Source organism: Ovis canadensis, chromosome 1 (assembly GCF_042477335.2).
Source record: "Ovis canadensis isolate MfBH-ARS-UI-01 breed Bighorn chromosome 1, ARS-UI_OviCan_v2, whole genome shotgun sequence".
Lineage (NCBI taxonomy): Eukaryota > Metazoa > Chordata > Mammalia > Artiodactyla > Bovidae > Ovis > Ovis canadensis.
Window position 1 is genome coordinate 251,492,715 of NC_091245.1, and position 21,372 is coordinate 251,514,086.

General features: G+C 46.0%; 1 protein-coding gene across 2 annotated transcripts in view; it reads right to left on the reverse strand.

Moving 5' to 3' along the window:
- The window catches only part of CLSTN2 (calsyntenin 2), a 734,313-nt gene that overhangs the window by 39,838 nt on the left and 673,103 nt on the right, over positions 1-21,372 (reverse strand). For both annotated transcript variants that reach the window (XM_069564128.1, XM_069564118.1), the window contains exon 9: positions 1,860-2,022. In XM_069564128.1, the coding sequence (XP_069420229.1) occupies positions 1,860-2,022 (163 nt within the window). The remainder of the gene's footprint in view (positions 1-1,859; positions 2,023-21,372) is intronic.

A 21,372-nucleotide genomic window follows, 5' to 3' on the forward strand; every position in this document is an offset into this window, starting at 1 on the left:
TCAAGTAGGTGACTTCTACTCAAAAATACACTCTTACTCAGCCATAAAAAAAGAATGAAATAATGCCATATGTAGCAACATGGATGGATGTAAACATTATCGTACAAGGTGAAGTAAACCAGACAAATATCACTGATAATGCTTATATGTTGAATCTAAAAAAACAAAGAGATACAAATGAACTTATATACAAAACAAAGACATGAGAAAGTAGCATTGACATATATATATATATATATACTACCATGTGTAAAACAGATAACTAGTGGGAAGCTGCTTCATAACACAGGGAGCCCAGCCTGATGCTCCGTGATGACCTAGAGGGCTGGGCTGGGGGTCGGGTGGGAGGGAGGCTCAAGAGGGAGGGGATATACATATACATATAGCTCATTCATATTGTTGCACTGCAGAAACCAACACAACATTGTAAAGCAATTATCCTCCAATTAAAAATTTAAAAAATTAATGCTAAATAAATTCTTTTTGTTAAATAACAAATATATTAAAAAACTGGAACCCCCCCCCCCCCAGATACAGACTTACAGACAGAAAACAACCGTGGTTACCAAAAAAGGAAAGAGGGGAATGGATAAATTAGGAATATGGATTAACATATACATGCTACTATAAACACAATAGATAATCAAGGACCTACTATTCAGCACAGGGAAGTCTACTCAAGATTTTGCAATAACCTATAAGGGAAAAGAATTTGAAAAAGAAGATATATATATATATATATATATATATATATATATATATATATATATATACATATATATAGCTGAATCACTTTGCTGTATGCCTGAAACTAATACAACAATGTAAAGCAACTATACTTCAATTAAAAGAAATGCATTGTCTTCCGTTGCCTCATTCCTGCTTTGTCTCCTTCCTGGGTTTTGTCCCTAGTGCTCCCAAGGCTGCACCATGTTCCCTTCTTGCCATCTTCTCTTGCATGGAGCTGCCCAGAACTTACTCTTTGTCCCAACCCAGAGGGGTTTATGTCTCCCCTAGAGGGAGCCAGTCCTCCCAAGTCATAATCTTGTACCACAACTCACTTCCCTCCCCCCTCCCCCCCCCCCCCCCCACCACAGTAAATGGTCAAGGTCTCATATCTTAGTAACCCTCAAAGAAGGCATCATCCGGAGTTTGAGGAGTCATCTCAAAGTACTGATCTGCTTATTTGAGGAGCATTTTCCTTCTCCTCTGGTCTCTCACTGATACTTCAAAGAACCCCAGCTGTTAAAGGGAGCAAAGATAAAGATCCCCACAGATCTGAGTGGGGAGCAGAAAGGCTAGATGCATGCTCAGAGAGCTGGCTCTCCTAATTCCAAAGAGGTGATGAGTCTAGGTTTGGGGACTGGAGGAGAGGCAGCAGCAGAGGAAGTGAGTTCCCAGAACAGAGGGTCGGGGTCTTACACAATTTGAGTGGGGATAAAGAGAGATCCTTGGCTCCTGACCAGTGTAGAGAGCAACAGAGCCAACTGGCAATTTTTTATACCAGATTCCACTTGCAGGCTTTTCTCTACACAGCCCCAGCTTGAAACCAGATAAGGTTCCAGAACAATAAAATGCATTAGCAACTCAGAGGCAATCCTGAAATTGCTCATGTTGATCTAAAGTCAAAATCTGGTCTCAAGCCAAGTGCTTTATTATTACACAAGGTTAGTGCTTGGATTCATCCTTATCTTTTTAAGTCCTGTTTTATTAGTAGGGGATAGTAAATTTTCCTGGCTGAAGCTCATACCACTTGCTTTGCCCTTTTCTCTGCCTGTGCCTTTTTTTTTTTTTTTGCCTGTGCCTTTGATGGACTATACACAGATGGGCCAGGGAGAAGGGCTGGACTTAAGGGTTACCTTGCCAACAAGCGCCGACTGTCAGTTGCATGGCAATGTGAGATGGATGAATGGGCCAATCGTTAGTCACCAGGTATGGTTCATACGTTGCTCCATCCATGTATAAGGTGACCACAGGAAACTCCACATTGATGACATAGTAATGCCATTCTTTGTCACAAATCTAGTGAAAAGAAAGAGAAGCAACACTTAAAATTGAATACGCAATGAAACATCCAACAGACATTTATTCTAATTATGAGAGAGGGAGAAGAGACCTTTAGGTTAACAATGTTTATTGCAAAGAACTCAGTGAACATAATGGCTGATATGCACTGAGGTTAGAGAAACGCACATCAAATATGATGGAGCAAACCATGGGATAGAGGAACATCTGGGAAACTAATCATTGAGCAAATATCTGACTATGGACAGATTATCTTGGTTGGCAAGTTCTTGGTGGACAGGTGGGGGTGTCAATTTAAACTTGCTCTCTATGAGCAACAGAGAAAAGTTAAATCAAAAATGTTTTTCGAAGCTTGGGGATGGATGGTGCTATAAAAAGAAAGATGCTAGACGACGTAGAAATGAAGATGAAGATAGAGAAGGGGCAGAGGAAGGGAAAGAGAAAGGACAAAATAGAAGAGGAAGAAATTAGGAGTTATGAGCAAGGACAAGGCAACAGACAAAGGAAGAAGGAGTTTCATAAGAACAGAAAACCTTCAATTCCTTTGTCTATATTAATGCTTGCCCAAGGAGCTCCCTTGGGCACGCTCCCTTCAACTGAAGCAAAATAAATTCTGAGACAGATAGTCTTCCCAAGAAGATTCAGTTTCATCTTTCCTTAGAGTCCCTGGGAAGCCAAAGAGGGATGACAGATGAGTCCTCCTGGCTGAACTTGGTACAGACCACACACACATTCATGTCCGCTCATAATTTCAGTACCTAAGACTTCTGGTCTTAGACCTGGGAACCAAAACCTAACCTTAATGGGTGGGTAGAGACATTTGGAGCCAGGATAAAGTCACTATTCCTGACCTCAAGGTACTCAAATCCCGTTTGTTGTTCAGTCTCTAAGTCATGTCTGACTCTGCGACTCCATGGCAGACTCCTCTGTCCTTCACTATCTCCCGGAGTTTGCTCAAGTTCATGTCCATTGAGTCGGTGATGCTATCTAACCATCTCATCCTCTGTTGCCCTTTTCTCATTCTGCCCTCAATCTTTCCCGGCATCAGGGACTTTTCCAATGAGCCAGCTCTTTGCATCAGGTGACCAAAGTATTGGAGCTTCAGCTTCAGCAGCAGTCCTTCCAGTGACTATTCAGGGTTGATTTCCTTTAGGATTGACTGGTTTGATCTCTTTGCAGTATGATCCAAATTAGAAGCCAACATGGCGTGTCTTGGAAAGGAGCTAGGAAGAACAAAAGGTGGCAAGGCTGGGGGATGGCACCCCCTCCCTCCAATCCAAGCAAGTGCCTTAGACGTCACATTAGACTCTGTCTCTCCCCGACTCCCTCACCCTCAGATCTTTCTGCATCCTCTTGTCTTCATCGCCCCTGTTATCTGTGGGAGCAGAGACAGATGAGTTCTGCAGGAAGGTGACCCCAAGGGAGGGCATCGAAATCCTCCCTACACCCCACTCTGGATTAAATGTGCTGTTTCTCATGAATAGATAACACCAACAGGGATGCTAAATGATCTTTTCCCTTTCATTTTAGAGTAAGATTTTTTTCCCCTTAATGTTCTTTTTATACTGTCTTGTCTCATGTCTCAGAAAATTACTCCTTTTGAAGTCCATTAACCTGATAAAGGCTGATGAATATTTCAGGGACCCTTGAAAGGTAAGCAGGAGGGGTCCAGGCACACATTTCCAAAATCCTGTTACACTTCATGAGTATACAGTTCAGTACCGCGTATATCCCACTATAGGTCCTAACCCAGTTTATACTCCCCTCCTACTTGATGCTTGTGATCAGACACTGCACTGGGTGCAGGAGTCTGGGGGTAGGTCTGGGACCCAGGTGAGGCTGACTAGGGGTATAGGTGTGGTACAAAGGACGACCTGGAGACAGGGCCTGGGGGCAACAGAAGAATGAGGAGCTAAGGAGAGTTCCGAATGAGGAAGCTTCCAATCCAAGGAGGCCCAACGTACCCTGGACTTGCAGTCCAGGATGCAAGTCAAGGATGGCTAGTCAGAATACCCCCACCCCCAGGATATTCTCTGAGGCATCAGGAAACCTCTGACTAGTCCTGGGTGGGAAGAGGGCAGGTGGAAGTGCAGTAACCCTCTCTACACCTCATACCCTTTGAAATGTAGACAGAACACAAAAGTCGGTTGGGCAGTACAAGGGGGCTCCTTGCCCAGGTCACCACCACCCCACTTTCAGTGGCCATGCTCTCGGGCCTGATGGCCACATTGAATCCACGTGCTGGTTGACTCTACAGTGCTCCATGTCTGACGAAGCTGGGTGGAGGCTGGGTCCTCTGGCTTGCTTTCTTTCACATCACTTACAGGGTGGGTAGCAGGAACAATGTCAAGGAGGTCTGGGCTGGGAGCAGGGTGGTACTCCAGGGTGAGCTGGGGACTGGAGAAGCCTCTCATGAGAGGGGAGCAAGTTAGGCTGCCAAGAGTTGGTCTAAATGGCCTAGAAAAGCCCACACGGGAAGTTCTTGAGTTGGTTTTCTTAGGAAATCAGGTATTTTTGAACGTAGTTATTCAATGTGTGATGCATTTACCTACAAACCAATGTGTGAGGGAGTGTACTAGAGGCTGTGTGGAACGCAGAACTTAACAGGTATGTGCTTTGCCTTCAGATTTTCAATTTGGGGCAGGGGTGGTGGTGGTGATTAGGTATCAAATACACAAGAGTCTTGAATGAAATGGGAATTGAGGTTAGTCTTACAGACAAGACACAATGTACCGTGAGATCCAGACTTCTGGCTGGGAGAAGGTGGCATGTAGGGTGACTAGAACTGCTAAGACTCCGTTAAGAATAGATGGTAAGGAAAACATTCCAGGCAAATGGAGCAACAATCTTTTAATCCTTAATACATCAATCCTATTGCCAAAAAAAAAAAAAGATACTAGGCTTGGGACGAATGGAGATTCACTCATTCATTCAAAGAAAGCACCTGCCCTCATGGAGCTTCCAGTTCAGACATAGAATTGACAAAAGGCTTGCAACAGTTGTGACTCATGCCCACAGATTGTGTGAGGCACCAGGGTGCCATGGTGGAGGCGGGCAGGTGTCTGATTGCCCTGTGAGGAGGGAAGGAGCACAGACACAGCCACATCGGTTTGGGAAAGGTGAGAGTGGGAGATGAGGCTACAAGGATAGCTTGGAACTGAGGTCCTAGGACTTGGACAGCTTTTTTTTTTTTTTTCCTACAGGCAGTAGGAGGTACCAATCTTTGAGGACCGGAGGAAGATGGTAGTCATAGCAACAATCAATCTTGGAACATGCTTCTCAATGTCAAAGCAGCTTTTCCTCTTCCTTGTACCATTTAATCCTCCCTTGTTGTTGTTGTTTATTTGCTAAGTCATGCCCGACTCTTTGTGACCCCATGGACTGTAGCCTGCCAGGCTCCTCTGCCAGGCGATTTCCCAGGCACGAATACTGGAGTGAAATGCCATTTCCTTCTCCAGGGGATCTTCTCAACCCAAAGATCGAACCTGCATCTTCGGCATGCTCACTGCCAAATCAGGGTCTTGAGCAGATACTTATCTCTTATTTTTTAAAAAAATCGTTCTTTAAGTTTTTACTTTTAATTTTTTTTTTTTGATTGTCCTGTATTTTCACTGCTGCATGTGGGCTTTCTCTAGTTGCAGCTAACGGAGGCCACTCTTTAGCTGCGGTGTGCAGGCTTCTCTTGTTGTGAAGCATGGGCTCTGGTGCATGCAGGCTCAGTAGCTGTGGTGCATGGGCCTACCTGCCCCCTTGGCAAGTGAGATACTCCCAGACCAGGGATCGAATCTATGTCCCCTGCCTTTGCAGGTGGATTCTCGACCTCTGGACCACCAGGGAAGTCCCAGACACTTTTCTCTTGAGTGATGGACTCACATGTCAGATTGCCCAAGTGGTCAGCTAGATGTCCCACAGGCATTTCAAACTCACCATGCCCCAAACTGAGCCCTATAGCCCTGTGCCTCAGCCTCGCCTGCTCCTTGTCCCGTGTCCCCTGCCTCAGCGAATGCTCCCTCATCCAACCTGTCATCCAAGCCAGTACACTGGGCTCTGCTTTTGACTTCCTCCCTCTGTCCCTCCCTCCGTCCCTCCCTCCAGCTAAGTTACTGCCAAATGCCAAAGATGCTTCTCTCATTTGCTCTCACCACTTCACCCCCGTTTCTCCTTAGAATTTACAGTATGTACTAGAGAGGGGAAAGGTTGAGAAAGTGTGTTTGACATTACAGTAAGATGGAAGGCATTTTAGCAGGGAGAGAGGACCAAATGTAGCAGGAGAAGCGTGAGAAAGCTTTGGTATGAGTGTGGGTGGGACAGAGTGAGGGGCTGCCCTGGGGCTGAAGGCAGCCACAGAGTGCAGTGGGCAGGGCAACCAAGGATGGGGCGGGGAGTCCACGTAGGGTGAGCGTAGGGGTCACAGGGTGGGTATCACACTGGCTTTAGGAATTTCTGGGGAACCATGTTCTGGACTTCAGGAAAGTACTTAAAGCTTCCTAATCCTTAATTCCTCCACCTGTAGAGTAAGGATAATAATGGTATGTATATCATGGGGTTGTTGTGTGAACTGAGCTAAAACAAAGCACTCAAAATACTTAGAGCATATTTTCAACCTGAACAAATATGGAAACTCCTTCCCTTTTCCAAATACACTGAGATGCTGCATGAACTATAACAACAATATCAACAATATAAAACAAAAATAAGAGAGAAAGGCTCAGCCTATAAGCTGCGGTTTCAAAGCCCACAGGAATCAGGAATGACTCAGGTCTTCTGTGCAAAGAAAACTCGAGTTGGCACGTCTGCATAAAGTCTGGGACTGTCTGAAGTCTGGGTCTTGGTTCAACTGCCAACATCTACCTAGGGATGTGGGGGGAAGCCAGCCAATCACTCTGGTAAGCATCTCTTCTGAGATGTTACCCCTCCAAGCCATTCCTGAGCATGCACATTAGCTTCAAGTGTAAACAGCCCACTTGACGTGGAAACCCAGAACTTAGACTCTACTTTAAAAATGCATCTTTGAAGTCTTTAGGCCTTTAGGAAAGACATATTCAAAACCTCTGGAGAGATATGTGCTCCGAACCCAGGGCATGAGCAGGACAATTCCCGCTGGAGATGAACTGAGAGTAAAAACTGATAAAACATAGAGAGAACAATCCTTTGCATGCATGAGAAAAAGCAGACAAAACAGATGATGAAACATTCCAGGAACCAGAGAAAATAGAGCAACTGGAAAGGAGATAGGGGAAGGCAGGTTTGAAAAAGAACCAGAGAGAAATTTCAGAAATAAAAGATATAGTGGTTGAAATAAATCAAGAAAGCCGACAACAGAGTTAGTGAATTGGAAGAAAGATTACAGTGAAATGCAACATTTGATAAAGCAATCAAGAGAGATGGATTCTGTGCATATAGAAAGATACTTTCCAACCAGTGTTGTCAGATATGTGTGGCTGGAGGTGAGGCTGGCGGAAAGCAGTGGGGTTGGGATCCTGAGAAGTTTGTGCACCATGCTAAGGAGTGTGTTACTTTATTTAAGTAAGTGCCTTGTGTTCTAGAAAGCCACTTTTCACTGCAGCAGCCTTCTCATGTGTTAGATTCAGATGAGAGTGAATACATAAGCTTCACAAGCTCCTGCCTGACAGGACATATTTGAAGGGTAGGTCAAAATTTAACTTTAGTTGCTGAAATGGAACACTAATGAACCAAGAGGATTTAAACCAACTGCATTCTCACTGAGGACTTGCAAGGCCACCTGGCCCCAGTCCACTGTTTCAGAACATTAGAAAGATGAGGTTTTGGTTAGTGCTAAGATGGCATCACTGACTCGATGGACGTGAGTCTGAGTGAACTCCAGGAGCTGGTGATGGACAGGGAGGCCTGGCATGCTGCGATTCATGGGGTCGCAAGGAGTCGGACACGACTGAGTGACTGAACTGAACTGAACTGAAGATCAACCTTAAGCCAAGGCACAGATGCCACTCTTATTTGCAAATTGATTTAAGATCTGCCCAGGAGGTCGCCTGCGCTTCTGAATTGACAGGGAAAAGTTCAGTGGTTTTTCAGCAGCAGGTGTTTATGACAGCTCACAAAGCACCTGCTGGGTCTTCCGTCAAAAAGCAATTGCTGACTCAGGGCAGTGGAGCCCAGGGGAGCAGGAAACATAAAAGGTGGTCTGTGTCAAAGCAACTACTCCCATTTGCAATTTGGTTGATGAACATTTGGGCAAATCCTCAAAACCATCCCAAAAGGCTGTCTTTATAATTTGTGCTCAGAGAGTATAAATCAAGAATTGCTAGCACCCAGGATTTAAATTTATCCATGGGGAGAGAGGAACACCTTTATTATGCAGCAATGATAAGACTGGTGTCCTGGCACCATGATATGATTTTTGCCTGTGTGGTCAGCTTGCTGGATCAGCTGGTGTCACCCCAGCAAGACACCCTGGGGAGATCCTTTAACTTCCAGGTCTTACTGATGGGCCTCATTTCCATGCAATGAAAAGGTGCACTTCAATTAGTCCCTCAACCAGGACAAAGCTTCTCTTGCCCAGCCTGGGGCTGATTGGAAAATTCTGCAAAGCCCCACAGAGGTAGGGTTGGCTGAGTTGAAGTGAGAGTCAGAGGTTAGGGCAGAAATCATCCTCTCAGTAAAGTGGGAGTGAATCAACCCTGATTATTCATTGGAAGGACTGATGCTGAAGCTGCTGAAGCTCCAATACTTTGGCCACCTGATGTGAAGAGCTGACTCATTGGAAAAGTTTCTGATGCTGGGAAAGATTGAAGGCAGGAGGAAAAGGGGACAACAGAGGATGAAATGGTTGGATGGCATCACCGACTCAATAGATATGAGTTTGAGCAAACTCCAGGAGATACTGAAGGACAGGGAAGCCTGGCATGCTGCATTCCATGGGGTTGCAAAGAGGCAGACATAACTTAGTGACTCAACAACAACAACAACAACAACAAGAAACGTCTGTTGTCTAACCTGGCAATCTGTGGTATTTTATTATAGCAGCCTGAGCTGAGACATTTAAGAACTTGAAGCTCTAGACATGCAAATTATCAAGGCCTACCCTCGACCACTGAGGAGGAGTGGGCCTGGCAGTCTGTGGCCAGGCCCTCCAGGTGGTTCGGAGAGGATAAGTCTGAGAACCACTGCTGCAGAGAACTTGCTGTGCTACTGTGGGGAATAAAACAGTCAGTTTGCCAAATTTTCTGAAGTCCTTTATTTTATTTTCCTGTGTGTGCTGCGTGCTCAGTTGTGTCCAACTCCTTGCGACCCCGTGGACTGTAGCCCCCCAGGCTCCTCTGTCCATGGGATTTCCCAGGCAAAATTATTGGAGTGGGTTGCCATTTCCTACTTCAGGGGATCTTCCTGATCCAGGGATTGAAACCATAACTCTTGTATCTCTGGCATTGGCAGGCAGGTTCTTTACCACTGCACCACCACCTGGGAAGCCCTTGGGGTGCCTATGAATATTGCCTGGAACAAAAAATCTCAGAAGACACAGCCTGTGAGATTCATTCAGTTCATTCAACACAGACTGATCGCGTGCCCAGTATGTCCCAGGCACTTCCCTGGAACTGGGAATGTGACAGCAAACAAAACAGGAAGGTTTCCGCCAGCGCCTTCCCACTGTCCACCAGATGCTCCTGTCTCTGAATACCCTCCCCTTCGGCCATCCCTCCTGCCCCACCTGGAAGCTTTCCTGCCTCTGATCACACATTTGAGCACTCCCTCACACCCCCGAAACATAAAGCCTCTGAAGCCCGGCTTTCCCCCTCCTCCCTGCTTTTTGTTTCCAGGACATGCCATGGAATTCATCTGCAGGTATTCTCATCCTGAATTTCCCCAACAGCTAACATCTGTCAGGGCCTTGGGGCTCAGATTGGAGCCTTGGAGGCATGGTCTGCCTGTTGCAGGTTGTAAGTAACTGTGTACAGAGCAAGTTTAATATTTTAACAGGCCAGGAAGCACATGTCTTCAACTTGACAATTAGGAAAGAGACTATTCTTCCTCTAGGATTCTTTCCCTGAACACAATTGACTGCACGAAGACAGATCACTTGGTTCCAGAAAGGGACTGTCTTGAAAGTGAGTGAACCCCATCACTTTAGGATGGGGTTGAGGCAGTTAGGGTTCCACCGAATGAGCAAGACTCCTTCCCATAAAAGACTGTGAGTTTCTCAAGGTATGGTCTAAAGGAAACAATGGCCACTTACAATTACTGAATGAATGAATGATTACAGTATAAGGCAGCAAACGGTGGAATTTGTTCCTCTAGAAAAAGGTGATGAGAGTCCAGATTAGGAAGCTGGAGCATGATCATGATCATGGGGATGAGGCCATATCTGTGTCAAACACTTGGAATCCTGGTGACCTCACTAGGCTGGCAGCCTAAGAGGAAGGGTTGCAAAAGTTCAGCAGACATGGAGAGTTCTGGAAGGTTGGAGACTCATGGGGTCAAGGAAGGAGGGTGAAGCTCACCAGATATGAGTGAGTCCTAGTAACAGAAAGACCCTGGCCTAGAAAGGACCCAGGACCATCTTAGCAGCCTTCCGCCACCCCATCCCACCCAGAGGCATGGTTGCCTCCTTGCAGTCTCACTGACAGGTAATGGGTTTGTAGTTGGGGGAAACTGCCTTTCTGATCTGGAACCTGGGGCAAGTTTCTTTCTTTTTTTTTTTAAATTTTTATTTTTACTTTATTTTACTTTACAATACTGTATTGGTTTTGCCATACATTGACATGAATCCACCACGGGTGTATATGTGTTCCCAAACATGAACCCCCCTCCCACCTCCCTCCCCATAACATCTCTCTGGGTCATCACTGTGCACCAGCCCCAAGCATGCTGTATCCTGCGTCAGACATAGACTGGTGATTCGATTCTTACATGATAGTATACATGTTACAATTGGGGCAAGTTTCTTTAAGTGCCAGTTTCTTCATCTGTACAGTGGATAGAACATCCCTGTTGTAGGAAGATCTGATTATGTATGCAGTGGGTATTACTGATAGCAATAGTGGGTCAGAAATTATTCTAGGTGTTGCATATATAAAGTGAGAAATCTGTATGCAGATCAGGAAGCAACAGTTAGAACTGGACATGGAACAACAGACTGGTTCCAAATAGGAAAAGGAGTACGTCAAGGCTGTATATTGTCATCCTGCTTATTTAACTTCTATGCAGAGTACATCATGAGAAACGCTGGACTGGAAGAAACAAGCTGGAATCAAGATTGCCGGGAGAAATATCAATCACCTCAGATATGCAGATGACACCACCCTTATGGCAGAAAGTGAAGAGGAACTATAAAGCCTCTTGATGAAAGTGAAAGAGGAGAGTGACAAAGTTGGCTTAAAGCTCAACATTCAGCAAACGAAGATCATGGCATCCAGTCCCATCACTTCATGGGAAATAGATGGGGAAACAGTGGAAACAGTGTCAGACTTTATTTTGGGGGGCTCCAAAATCACTGCAGATGGTGACTGCAGCCATGAAATTAAAAGATGCTTACTCCTTGGAAGAAAAGTTATGACCAACCTAGACAGTATATTCAAAAGCAGAGACATTACTTTGCCAACTAAGGTCTGTCTAGTCAAGGCTATGGTTTTTCCTGTGGTCATGTATGGATGTGAGATTTGGACTGTGAAGAAGGCTGAGCGCCAAAGAATTGATGTTTTTGAACTGTGGTGTTGGAGAAGACTCTTGAGAGTCCCTTGGTCTGCAAGGAAATCCAACCAGTCCATTCTGAAGGAGATCAGCCCTGGGGTTTCTTTGGAAGGAATGAAAGCTGAAACTCCAGTATTTTGGCCACCTCATGCGAAGAGTTGACTCATTGGAAAAGACTCTGATGCTGGGAGGGATTGGGGGCAGGAGGAGAGGGGGACGACAGAGGATGAGATGGCTGGATGGCATCACTGACTCGATGGACGTGAGTCTGAGTGAACTCCGGGAGTTGGTGATGGACAGGGAGGCCTGGCGTGCTGTGATTCCTGGGGTCGCAAAGAGTCTGACATGACTGAGTGACTGAACTGAACTGATACATAAAGTGAGCAAAAGTAGACACAGTTTCTTCCCTAAGGGAATAGACAGAAGGTGAAATGTTCACATAAATAAATGTAACTTTATATCTGAAAGAAATACTAGAAGGGGATGTGTACGCATGTGCGCTAAATCCCTTAAGTCATGTCTGACTCTGCGACGCTATGGACCATAGCCCACCAGGCTCCTCTGTCTACAGGGATTCTCCAGGCAAGAATACTGGATGGGATTGCCATGCCCTCCTCCAGGGGATCTTCCCAACCCAGGGATCAAACCCATGTCTCTTATGTCTCCTACATTGGCAGGCAGGTTCTTTACCACTAGCGCCACCTGGAAAGCCCATGAAGGGGATGTACCACGTGCAAAATGAGTCCATAATTGGGAGGTTTATACGGTTATGGAGGCTGGAAGTGATGGTGAAAGGAAGGAGGCAGGTGAGGGGGTCAGTAAGAATGCTGGAGGCAGAGGAACAGCGCAGGTGGTGGCCCTGTGGCTGGAACACAAGGATGAGGGCACAGCTTATAACAGGGTGGGCAGAGACTGGCAGAGCAGGCGCCATGGAAGTGCCAGTCCTGGCCTTTCTCTCAGCCCCACCACTGCCAGCACACACGGGGTCTCCTCCAAACTCCCCGCCCCCCGATTAGCCTTCCTGTCTCCTCAGACCGGGCTCTTTGCTGCTCCAAACCTATGGGGGTGCCCATTCCCCACCAGGGGCTCTCTCCTCAGCCCAGCCCCAAAGAGGGGCTGTAGCAAGTTCAATGCTGAGGCTCTGGAGTCTGGCCCCCACACTCAAATCCCGATTTGATGACTTTCTGGCTGTCACGGCACAATGTGACAGGCGACAGGCAAGTCACATTTCCTCTCTGTGCCTCAGTTTCTTCATCTATAAAATGGAAATAATAACATTAGTAACCACCTCATGAGTACCTCATATATATGACCCGGCATCAGTTCAGTTCAGTTCAGTCACTCAGTTGTGTCCGACTCTTTGTGATCCCATGCATGCCAGGCTTCCCTGTCCATCACCAACTCTTGGAGCTTGCTCAAACTCATGTCCATTGAGTCGGTGATGCCATCCAACCATCTCATCCTCTGTCATCCCCTTCTCCTCCCACCTTTAATCTTTCGCAGCATCAGAGTCTTTCAAATGAGTCAGTTCTTCATATCAGGTGGCCAAAGTATTGGCATTTCAGCTTCAGCATCAGTCCTTCCAATGAATATTCAGGACTGATTTCCTCTAGGATGGACTGGTTGGATCTCCTTGCAGTCCAAGGGACTCTCAAGAGTCTTTCGAACATCACAGTTCAAAAGCATCAATTCTTCACAACTCAGCTTTCTTTATAGTCCAACTCTCACATCCATACATGACTACTGGAAAAATCATAGCTTTGACTAGATGGACCTTCATTAGCAAAGTAATGTCTCTGCTTTTTAATGTGCTGTCTAGGTTGGTCATAACTTTTCTTCCAAGGAGCAGCATCCTTTAAACTCAACATTCAGAAAACTGAGATCATGGCATTCGATCCTATAACTTCATGGCAAATAAATGGGGAAACAATGGAAACAGTGACAGACTTAATCATTTTGCGCTCTAAAATCACTGCAGCCATGAAATTAAATGATCAGACACAGTGAGTGCTTAAAATAGAGGGGACTACTCTTGGTGCTTGCTTGGTCCTCATTACCTTCAACTACTTCCTCTGCCTTCCCTGCAGGTGGTCCAGGACATGCCCAGCTTCTCACTCTCTCAGGCTATCCAGGCTACTCTGTATCAGCCCACACCATCCCTGCCCACCTCCACCCTCTCAAGTCCCTCTCAAAACTTAAACAATACAATATTGTAAAGTAGTTAGCCTCCAATTACAATAAATACATAAAAAAAACTTAAAGCACATATGTAATCCTACATTTTCTAGTAGCTCCATTAAAAATATAAAAAGAAAAAAAAGTGAGTCAACTTTAATCTGATATATCTATTTATCATTTCAACATGTAATCAATAATAAAACTTAGACACTTTCCATTATGATTTTCTTATGAAGTCTTTGTGTCAGTCACATTAATAGCACATCTCAGTTCAGACTAGCTGCATTTCAAGGGCTCAACAGTCACACGTGGCTGGTGGCTGTCCTATTGGTGAAGCCAGTCCTTGACTCCAAGATCCATGAGGGCAAGAACCATGTCCGTCTCTAGGTATGTGGTAGGTTCTTGGTAACTTCAGATCACATGAGTGAAAGCATGGATGGATGGATGAATAAGTACCATATTCTGCAAAGCCCTGTCTGCTCTCCCCTGAGGCCTCTTCTTCTGTTACTGGGCACACAGTCTTTCAGCCATGATGGGGACCAAGTCCTGGGCACCAAGTGCCCTTTGCCTGGAGGACAAAGGACCTGGAGATTGGGTGAGCACCATAAGGAGGGATGTGCAAAGAAGGAGAGGGGGGTAGCGAAGATTTATGTTGTGTCAAGGAGGATAGACCCCATCCTCTGGAGCCCTCAACCTCCTGCCTTCAGCAAGAGAGGGAGGAAGAGATGTTTTGGAGGAGCTGCAGAAAAGTAGGTGGGAGGGTCCCCTGGAGCCTCTGACCAGCCTTTGGGCCAGAGAATATCAGGGACTCAGTCAAGGTGAAGGAACTTGTAGGTGGCAGGGCTGGAGCCCAGAACTCCTGCTTCCTGTCCTCAGGTGCCTTTGAATGTTACCCTTCGGCAAAGATAGAAATGAATCATAGGCTCTTTGAGGGGGACCCCAGGCTGCTCAGATGCAGCTAACTATTCAGTAATGTATGCATTTGAAGAAAATTAATTTTTCATCCTGCCACTTAGAATATTAAGGCTGGCTGTCCATAAACACACAGTTTGACTCCTCCTTGCAAGTTAAAAAAAGAGGAGGCATCTCAGCAGATATATTTAGCAAAACATAATTATAATTTAGTTGACATTTATTAATATCTTGGTGTAGATTAATAAAACTCCCCTGAATAATTCAAATAATAAATTCTGCCCCCTTGGAAAATTGACCTGATCTTGAATGGAATTGTTGAAGTGTTTCCATCTCCAAAGACATAGCACATGCCAAGTCAGCCAGTGCCTCCTGTATCTCAAATCTCACTGGGATTTCCTTAGGTATTGGCTCTGCAAACCAGGTGCCACATGGCTAACCTGTTTCATCTTTGGTCACATGCCCACCTGGTATGTATCTGTCAGCTCTCCAGTAGAGTGGCTGAGACAAGCATGCCTTCCAAACAGAGCAGCTGAACTTCTAGCACAGACACCCCACCACATGGGCTTCCTACTCTGATTTTGCCCTGGTGGCCTCTGAAGTGCCTGATTATAATTACAGAGTGTCAGTGCGCCTTGGCTGTAAACTTCACATGGCTGCTCCAGAAATGATCCATCCTGGCCACACGTGCATCACCTGCTCCTCCCCGCTCCCCCATCCACAGAGTGATTTCTGGAGAGAGGAGCCGATATGCATTTTACAGGGGCCTCCAGGGAAGGCCTGTGAAGAAGTTGCCTCTGTTAGGAATTCCACAGCAAAGAAACTGGGTGCTCTGTCTGAACTACAAGTCAGCCAATTAAGTTTGGGAGACTGTGTAGAAATCTTTAGGGAACAGCCGCAGTGTTAAGTCCATCAGCACATCCAAGATCTTAAGACCGGTCAGTTAGGGAGATTCGCTACTTGGAATTTTCACTCTTGGGTTTTAGTCTCACACAAAGCTATGGGAACAGTTTTCAAGATACAGCAATATCTCTTCTCCCTCCACACTTCCTCTTCCTTCTCCACTGGAACACCCAGAGAAACACAGGAACCTGCCAGCATCAACCTTCTCTTGTTTTGGAGACAAGGTGGTGTGCTCTGACCAGCTCCATGCCCAGAACAGTCACTCAGCATGGACTCTAGGGCACCGATGAAGCACTGATCAGGTGCAAAGCACCTGCTGGTTTCAACCTTGGGTCTGACTGTAGATGTCAGGAAATACAAATGGGCCACTACATTAAGAGAAATACGTGTGGTTCATTCACCCTGGCCTCTATCCAAGCTACACTGTGTGGGGCCAGGCTGTATATAGTTTTCAAACAAGACCGGGGAGGCCTAAGTGCACAATTCTGTGTTAGCCTTTGTATTACTTTGCATGGGCTGCTAGGGACCCAAGGTAGTACGGTGGTAAAGAATCCACCTGCAGTGCAAGAGACACAGGTTTGATCACAGGGTCAGGAAGATCCCCTGGAGGAGGAAATGGCAGCCTGCTCCAGCATTCTTGCCTGAGAAATTCCATGGACAGAGAATCCTGGTGGGCTACAATCATGGGGTCAAAAAAGAGTAGGACATGATCTAGCGACTAAACAACAACAGGGGTGCTACACCAAAGGACCACCCACTGGTCTCCTAAGACCAAGAACTATTGGTCTTACAGTTCTGCAGGCTAGAAGTCTGAGATCAAGATGTCAGCAGGGTTGGTCCTTTGGGGGGTTCTGAGGGAAGGTCTGCTCCATGCCTAGGGCCAGGTAGCCACAGGCCTCTCCTGGGCTCACAGACACATTCTACCAATCCTCCATCTACACACGGTCAGCTTCTAGGACACCAGTCATATTGGGTTGGGGGGTTGCGGTCCACCCTACTCCAGTATGACTTCATCTTGCTAATTCCATTTGTAACAACCTTTGCAAATAAGGTCACATTCTGGGGTACTGGAGGTTAGGACTTTACCAACTGTTTTGGAGGAATCCAGTTCAACCCCTAACAGCTGTGTTCCGGCCATGTTCCCAAAATGCAGGGCTGGGACTTATTAATGGAAAGTTCTCCAAGGCTGTGCCCAGCATTCTACCCTACCATGTACCTGAAAGAAACAGCAAAGTGGCCATGTAGGTCACCATTGTTTTGGGGATGAGGAAAGGCCATTTGAATCCTGTGAATGGTAAACTGGGATATGTTATAGGTGTTCTGGAAATGCACATAAAAGAATCAATAATTAAATAATTGAATCGCATCGAAAGGTCTGTACACTATATTCATTCATTCATCCAACAAATACACATGCAGCCTGCCATGTGCTAGGCACCCTGCCTTGTGTGGAAGAGGCTGAGGTCCTGCCTGGGGAGCCTGGAGCCTTGGCTCTGCCAGGCCAGGACTCTGAGCTTCTCTCTCTGGTGATCTGCCAGAAGTGGGGGAGATACTCAGACTTAAGACCACTTCATAGAGCATTTATTATTATGCCTGAATAAAGGGCTTCCCTGGTGGCTCAGAGGTTAAAGCGTCTGACTCCAATGCAGGAGACCCGGGTTCGATCCCTGGGTCGGGAAGATCCCCTGGAGAAGGAAATAGCAACCCACTCCAGTATTCTTGCCTGGAGAATCTCATGGACAGAGGAGCCTGGTGGGCTACAGTCCACGGGGTCTCAAAGAGTCGGACACGACTGAGCGACTTCACTTCACTTCCCTTCTATGAGCAAGATAATAGTATTTTATATATATGTGTGTGTGTGTGTGTGTGTGTTTATATATATATATATATATATATATATATATATATATGTATATATATGTATATGTATATGTAAAATCCTGGTCTCTGCCTCTGGTTCCTGACCTAAAAATCCTTGTAAATAGGGGTGCTAGGAGAATCTTTTGTCCTAACATTTAGTCTTTGATCCCAGTTCCCGACACAGAGCTAAGACCTTTGTGATTTCCTCAATGATAAAAGCATCTGACACCAAGCACCTCACCCTCTTGGGACTTCCTGTGTGGTAGAAATGACATTTGTTCAAACAAGGCTACTCTTGGTGGATGAGTATCAGTCACCAGAAAGGCCAAGCCATGACTGGAAGCTTGGAACTTTTAGTCCTACCCACTATTCTAGGGACTACCTTCCAGGTGGCTCAGACGGTAATGCATCTGTCTACAATGCGGGAGCCTTGGGTTCGATCCCTGGGTTGGGAAGATCCCCTGGAGAAGGAAATGGCAATCCACTCCAGTACTATTTCTTGGAAAATCCCATGGACAGAGGAGCCTGGTAGGCTACAGTCCATGGGGTCTCAAAGAGTCAGACACGACTGAGCGACTTCACTTCACTTCACTATTCTAGGGAGAGGGGAAAGAGGTTGCAGAAAGAGTTACTCTTGTATCATGCCTAAATGATAAAGCCTCCATAAAAATTCCATAGTATGGGGTTCAGGGAACTTCTGGGTTGGCGGATACACCTATGTACTAGAAGGGTCAGTTCAGTGGCTCAGTCGTGTCTGACTCTTTGTGACCCCATGAATTGCAGCACACCAGGCCTCCCTGTCCATCATCAACTCCCCGAGTTTACCCAAACTCATGTCCATTGAGTCGGTGATGCCATCCAGCCATCTCATTCTGTCATCCCCTTCTCCTCCTGCTCCCAATCCCTCCCAGCATCAGGGTCTTTTCCAATGAGTCAACTCTTCGCATGAGGTGGCCAAAGTATTGGAGTTTCAGCTTCAGCATCAGTCCTTCCGACACCCAGGACTGATCTCCTGTAGGATGGACTGGTTGGACTGGTTGGATCTCCTTGCAATCCAAGGGACTCTCAAGAGTCTTCTCCAACACCACAGTTCAAAAGCATCAATTCTTCGGCACTCAACCTTCTTCATAGTCCAACTCTCAGATCCATACATGACCACTGGATAACAGACCTCAATTTCACAGGGACAGAAGTTCCTGAGTTTGGGACCCTTCCAGATCTCACCCTATATGTCTCTTCATCTGACTGCTCATCTGTATCCTTTATCTGTATATTTTATTACATAAAACTGATCAACACAGGTAAATGTTCCCCTGAATTCTGTGAGCTGTTCTAGCAAATGATCAGATACAAGAAAGGGGTCATGGGGACCTCCAACTTGTAGCCTAGCTGTACAGAAGTGGTGGGTAACCTGGGGACTTACTACTCATGATTGACATCTGAAGTGGGTGTGTCTCACGTGACTCAGCCTTTAATCTCTGTGGTCTGTGCTAATTCCAGTTAGTGACAGAAACTGAATCGAATGGTAGGATGTCCGACTGATACTGGGGAGAATTTCTTTGTACGTAAAAGAAAAAAAAACACACACATCTAATATCAGAAGAGTTATGAGTGCGGCACAGTATGAGAGTAAAGGAAAAGTACACAGGTGAGTTTTTCTTAATACACTGAGATTCTAGGGGGAGGGGTTGAATTTATCAGGTAAGGGGAGGGTAGTGCTGACAAGAGGGAGGGAAGACCAAGACAAGGACTCTCCCAGGTCCTCATGGCCTGCAGGCTGCCTTTCCTGTCCTGTGGCTCTTCCTTGGAGATCCCAGATGAAGGCAACTCTACTAGGATACCATGTATGACCTTGGTCCTCAGTGTTTGTGTAAAGGGAAGTTCTCCTTACAAATCTGCTAATATAGTAATATAGTTGGGTCATGAAAAAAAGAAATTTCCCTCTGTCCCAAACTCTTGGATAAAACTTTTCTTTTCTTTCTTTTTTTTAGGAACTTCTTGATTAAGTTGCATTTCTAAGAAAATACTGGAAGACAGACACATTAAAGTCACCCCCAACTTGTAGGCTTGGATGTGAGAGTTGGACTATAAACAAAGCTGAGCACTGAAGAATTGATGCTTTTGAACTGTGGTGTTGGAGAAGACTCTTGAGGGTCCTGTGGACTGCAAGGAGATCAAACTAGTCAATCCTAAAGGAAATGAGTCCTGAATATTCATTGGAAGGACTGATGCTGATGCTGAAACTTCAATACTTTGGCCGCCTGATGTGAAGAACTGACTCACTGGAAAAGACCCTGGTGCTGGAAAAGATTGAAGGCAGGAGGAGAAGGAGACGACAGAGGATGAAATGGTTGGATGGCATCACTGACTCCATGGACATGAGTTTGAGCAGGCTCTGGGAGTTGGTGATGGACAGGGAAGCCTGGCATGCTGCAGTCCATGGGGTCCATGCTGAGCAAAACATGAATCATCCATCAGCAACAGTAATTGCTAGCAGCAAAGGTGTCCCCTGGGAGCTGGTCAGAAATGAGAATCTCAGATACTGCCCTAATACTGAACCAGAATCCACATTCTAACAAGATCTCCAGGTGATAGGCTTACACATGAGAATTGAGAAGCTCTGCTCTACACCAAGATGTGGTGTTCTCACTCAAGAAAGATCAGTTCATTGTTGGATGAGAATTTGAAGAGGTGTCTGTCAGGGGTCCTTGCAAATCAAGTGGACATAGGCACTGTTGGAGGCTGGAGGGCCTTGGGAGAGAAGGTGAGGGTTTCCAAAGCATTCTGTTTCATCCCTAAGCACTGAGTGGCAGGGTGTCCCTCAGGCCGGGCAGGGGAGGCCGCTCCTACAGGTTTGCTGGAGGACTGACACCATACCAGGTATTGGTCCTTGTGGGGTGGCTGCAGGTAGATGACCTTCAAAGGGTGTTAGAGTGTCAGAGTGACAGTGAGTGCCCTTGCAAACACCTCCGTCCAGACTGCACCTTCAGTCCCTTAGCCTAAGGAGAAAGGGATGGAAATTCAGGCAAGCTAGCTAGTAAGGAGAGGGAGAACTGGAGTAGGTCAGGGGAGGGGATGGGTCACTTTGGAAAGAGGATGCCTTGTTCACCAGCAGTGTTGAGTGCAGGGCTGGCTCTCTCAACAGACTCCCTCCATTAAGCGGGTCAGGGAGGTCTCCTCTCCCCACAACACTCACCTAGAGATGAGAGGAGCCAGGCTGGTTCTCAATTGCTATCATTACTGCTTTTTAAATCCACTCACTTAAATCTCTGTTACTTATTTATACCCACCTCATTCTTCATCATATTTAGGATTAATTTGTATTTATAATGGATACTTAATAACCATCATTAATGGCAACATCACTCATCATTTTCCATTAATGAACTAACACCTTATTATTTTCAAAGTATCCCTCATGTTATCCAACATTCTCCTCAGAGTCCCAGGGAGGATGAAAGGGTGAGTGGTCTATGTGTTCTGCAAATGGGAACCATACAAGCCTGCAGAAGTGCCATGATTCCATCAGAGGCAGCTTAGGGAGCTGGGGGGGCTCCTGATTCCAGGTAACACTGCTTTCTTGGTATTTTCTTCAAGCCAGTGAACACATGAAAACTGACCCAGCAGAAACAACATGACTCTAGGTCAATGCAGGCAAAAAGACAGCAGACCTCCCATGCCTCGATTCAGGAACACTTTCCCCAGTTCCCCATCTGAGCACATGCCATGTTCTCAATTCACGACTGCAAGCTCCTGCTTGAATGCTTTGCTTTGGTTCCATTGTGGGATTGCCCACCTCTATTAGAAAGCTTCTCTCTGTCATCAATA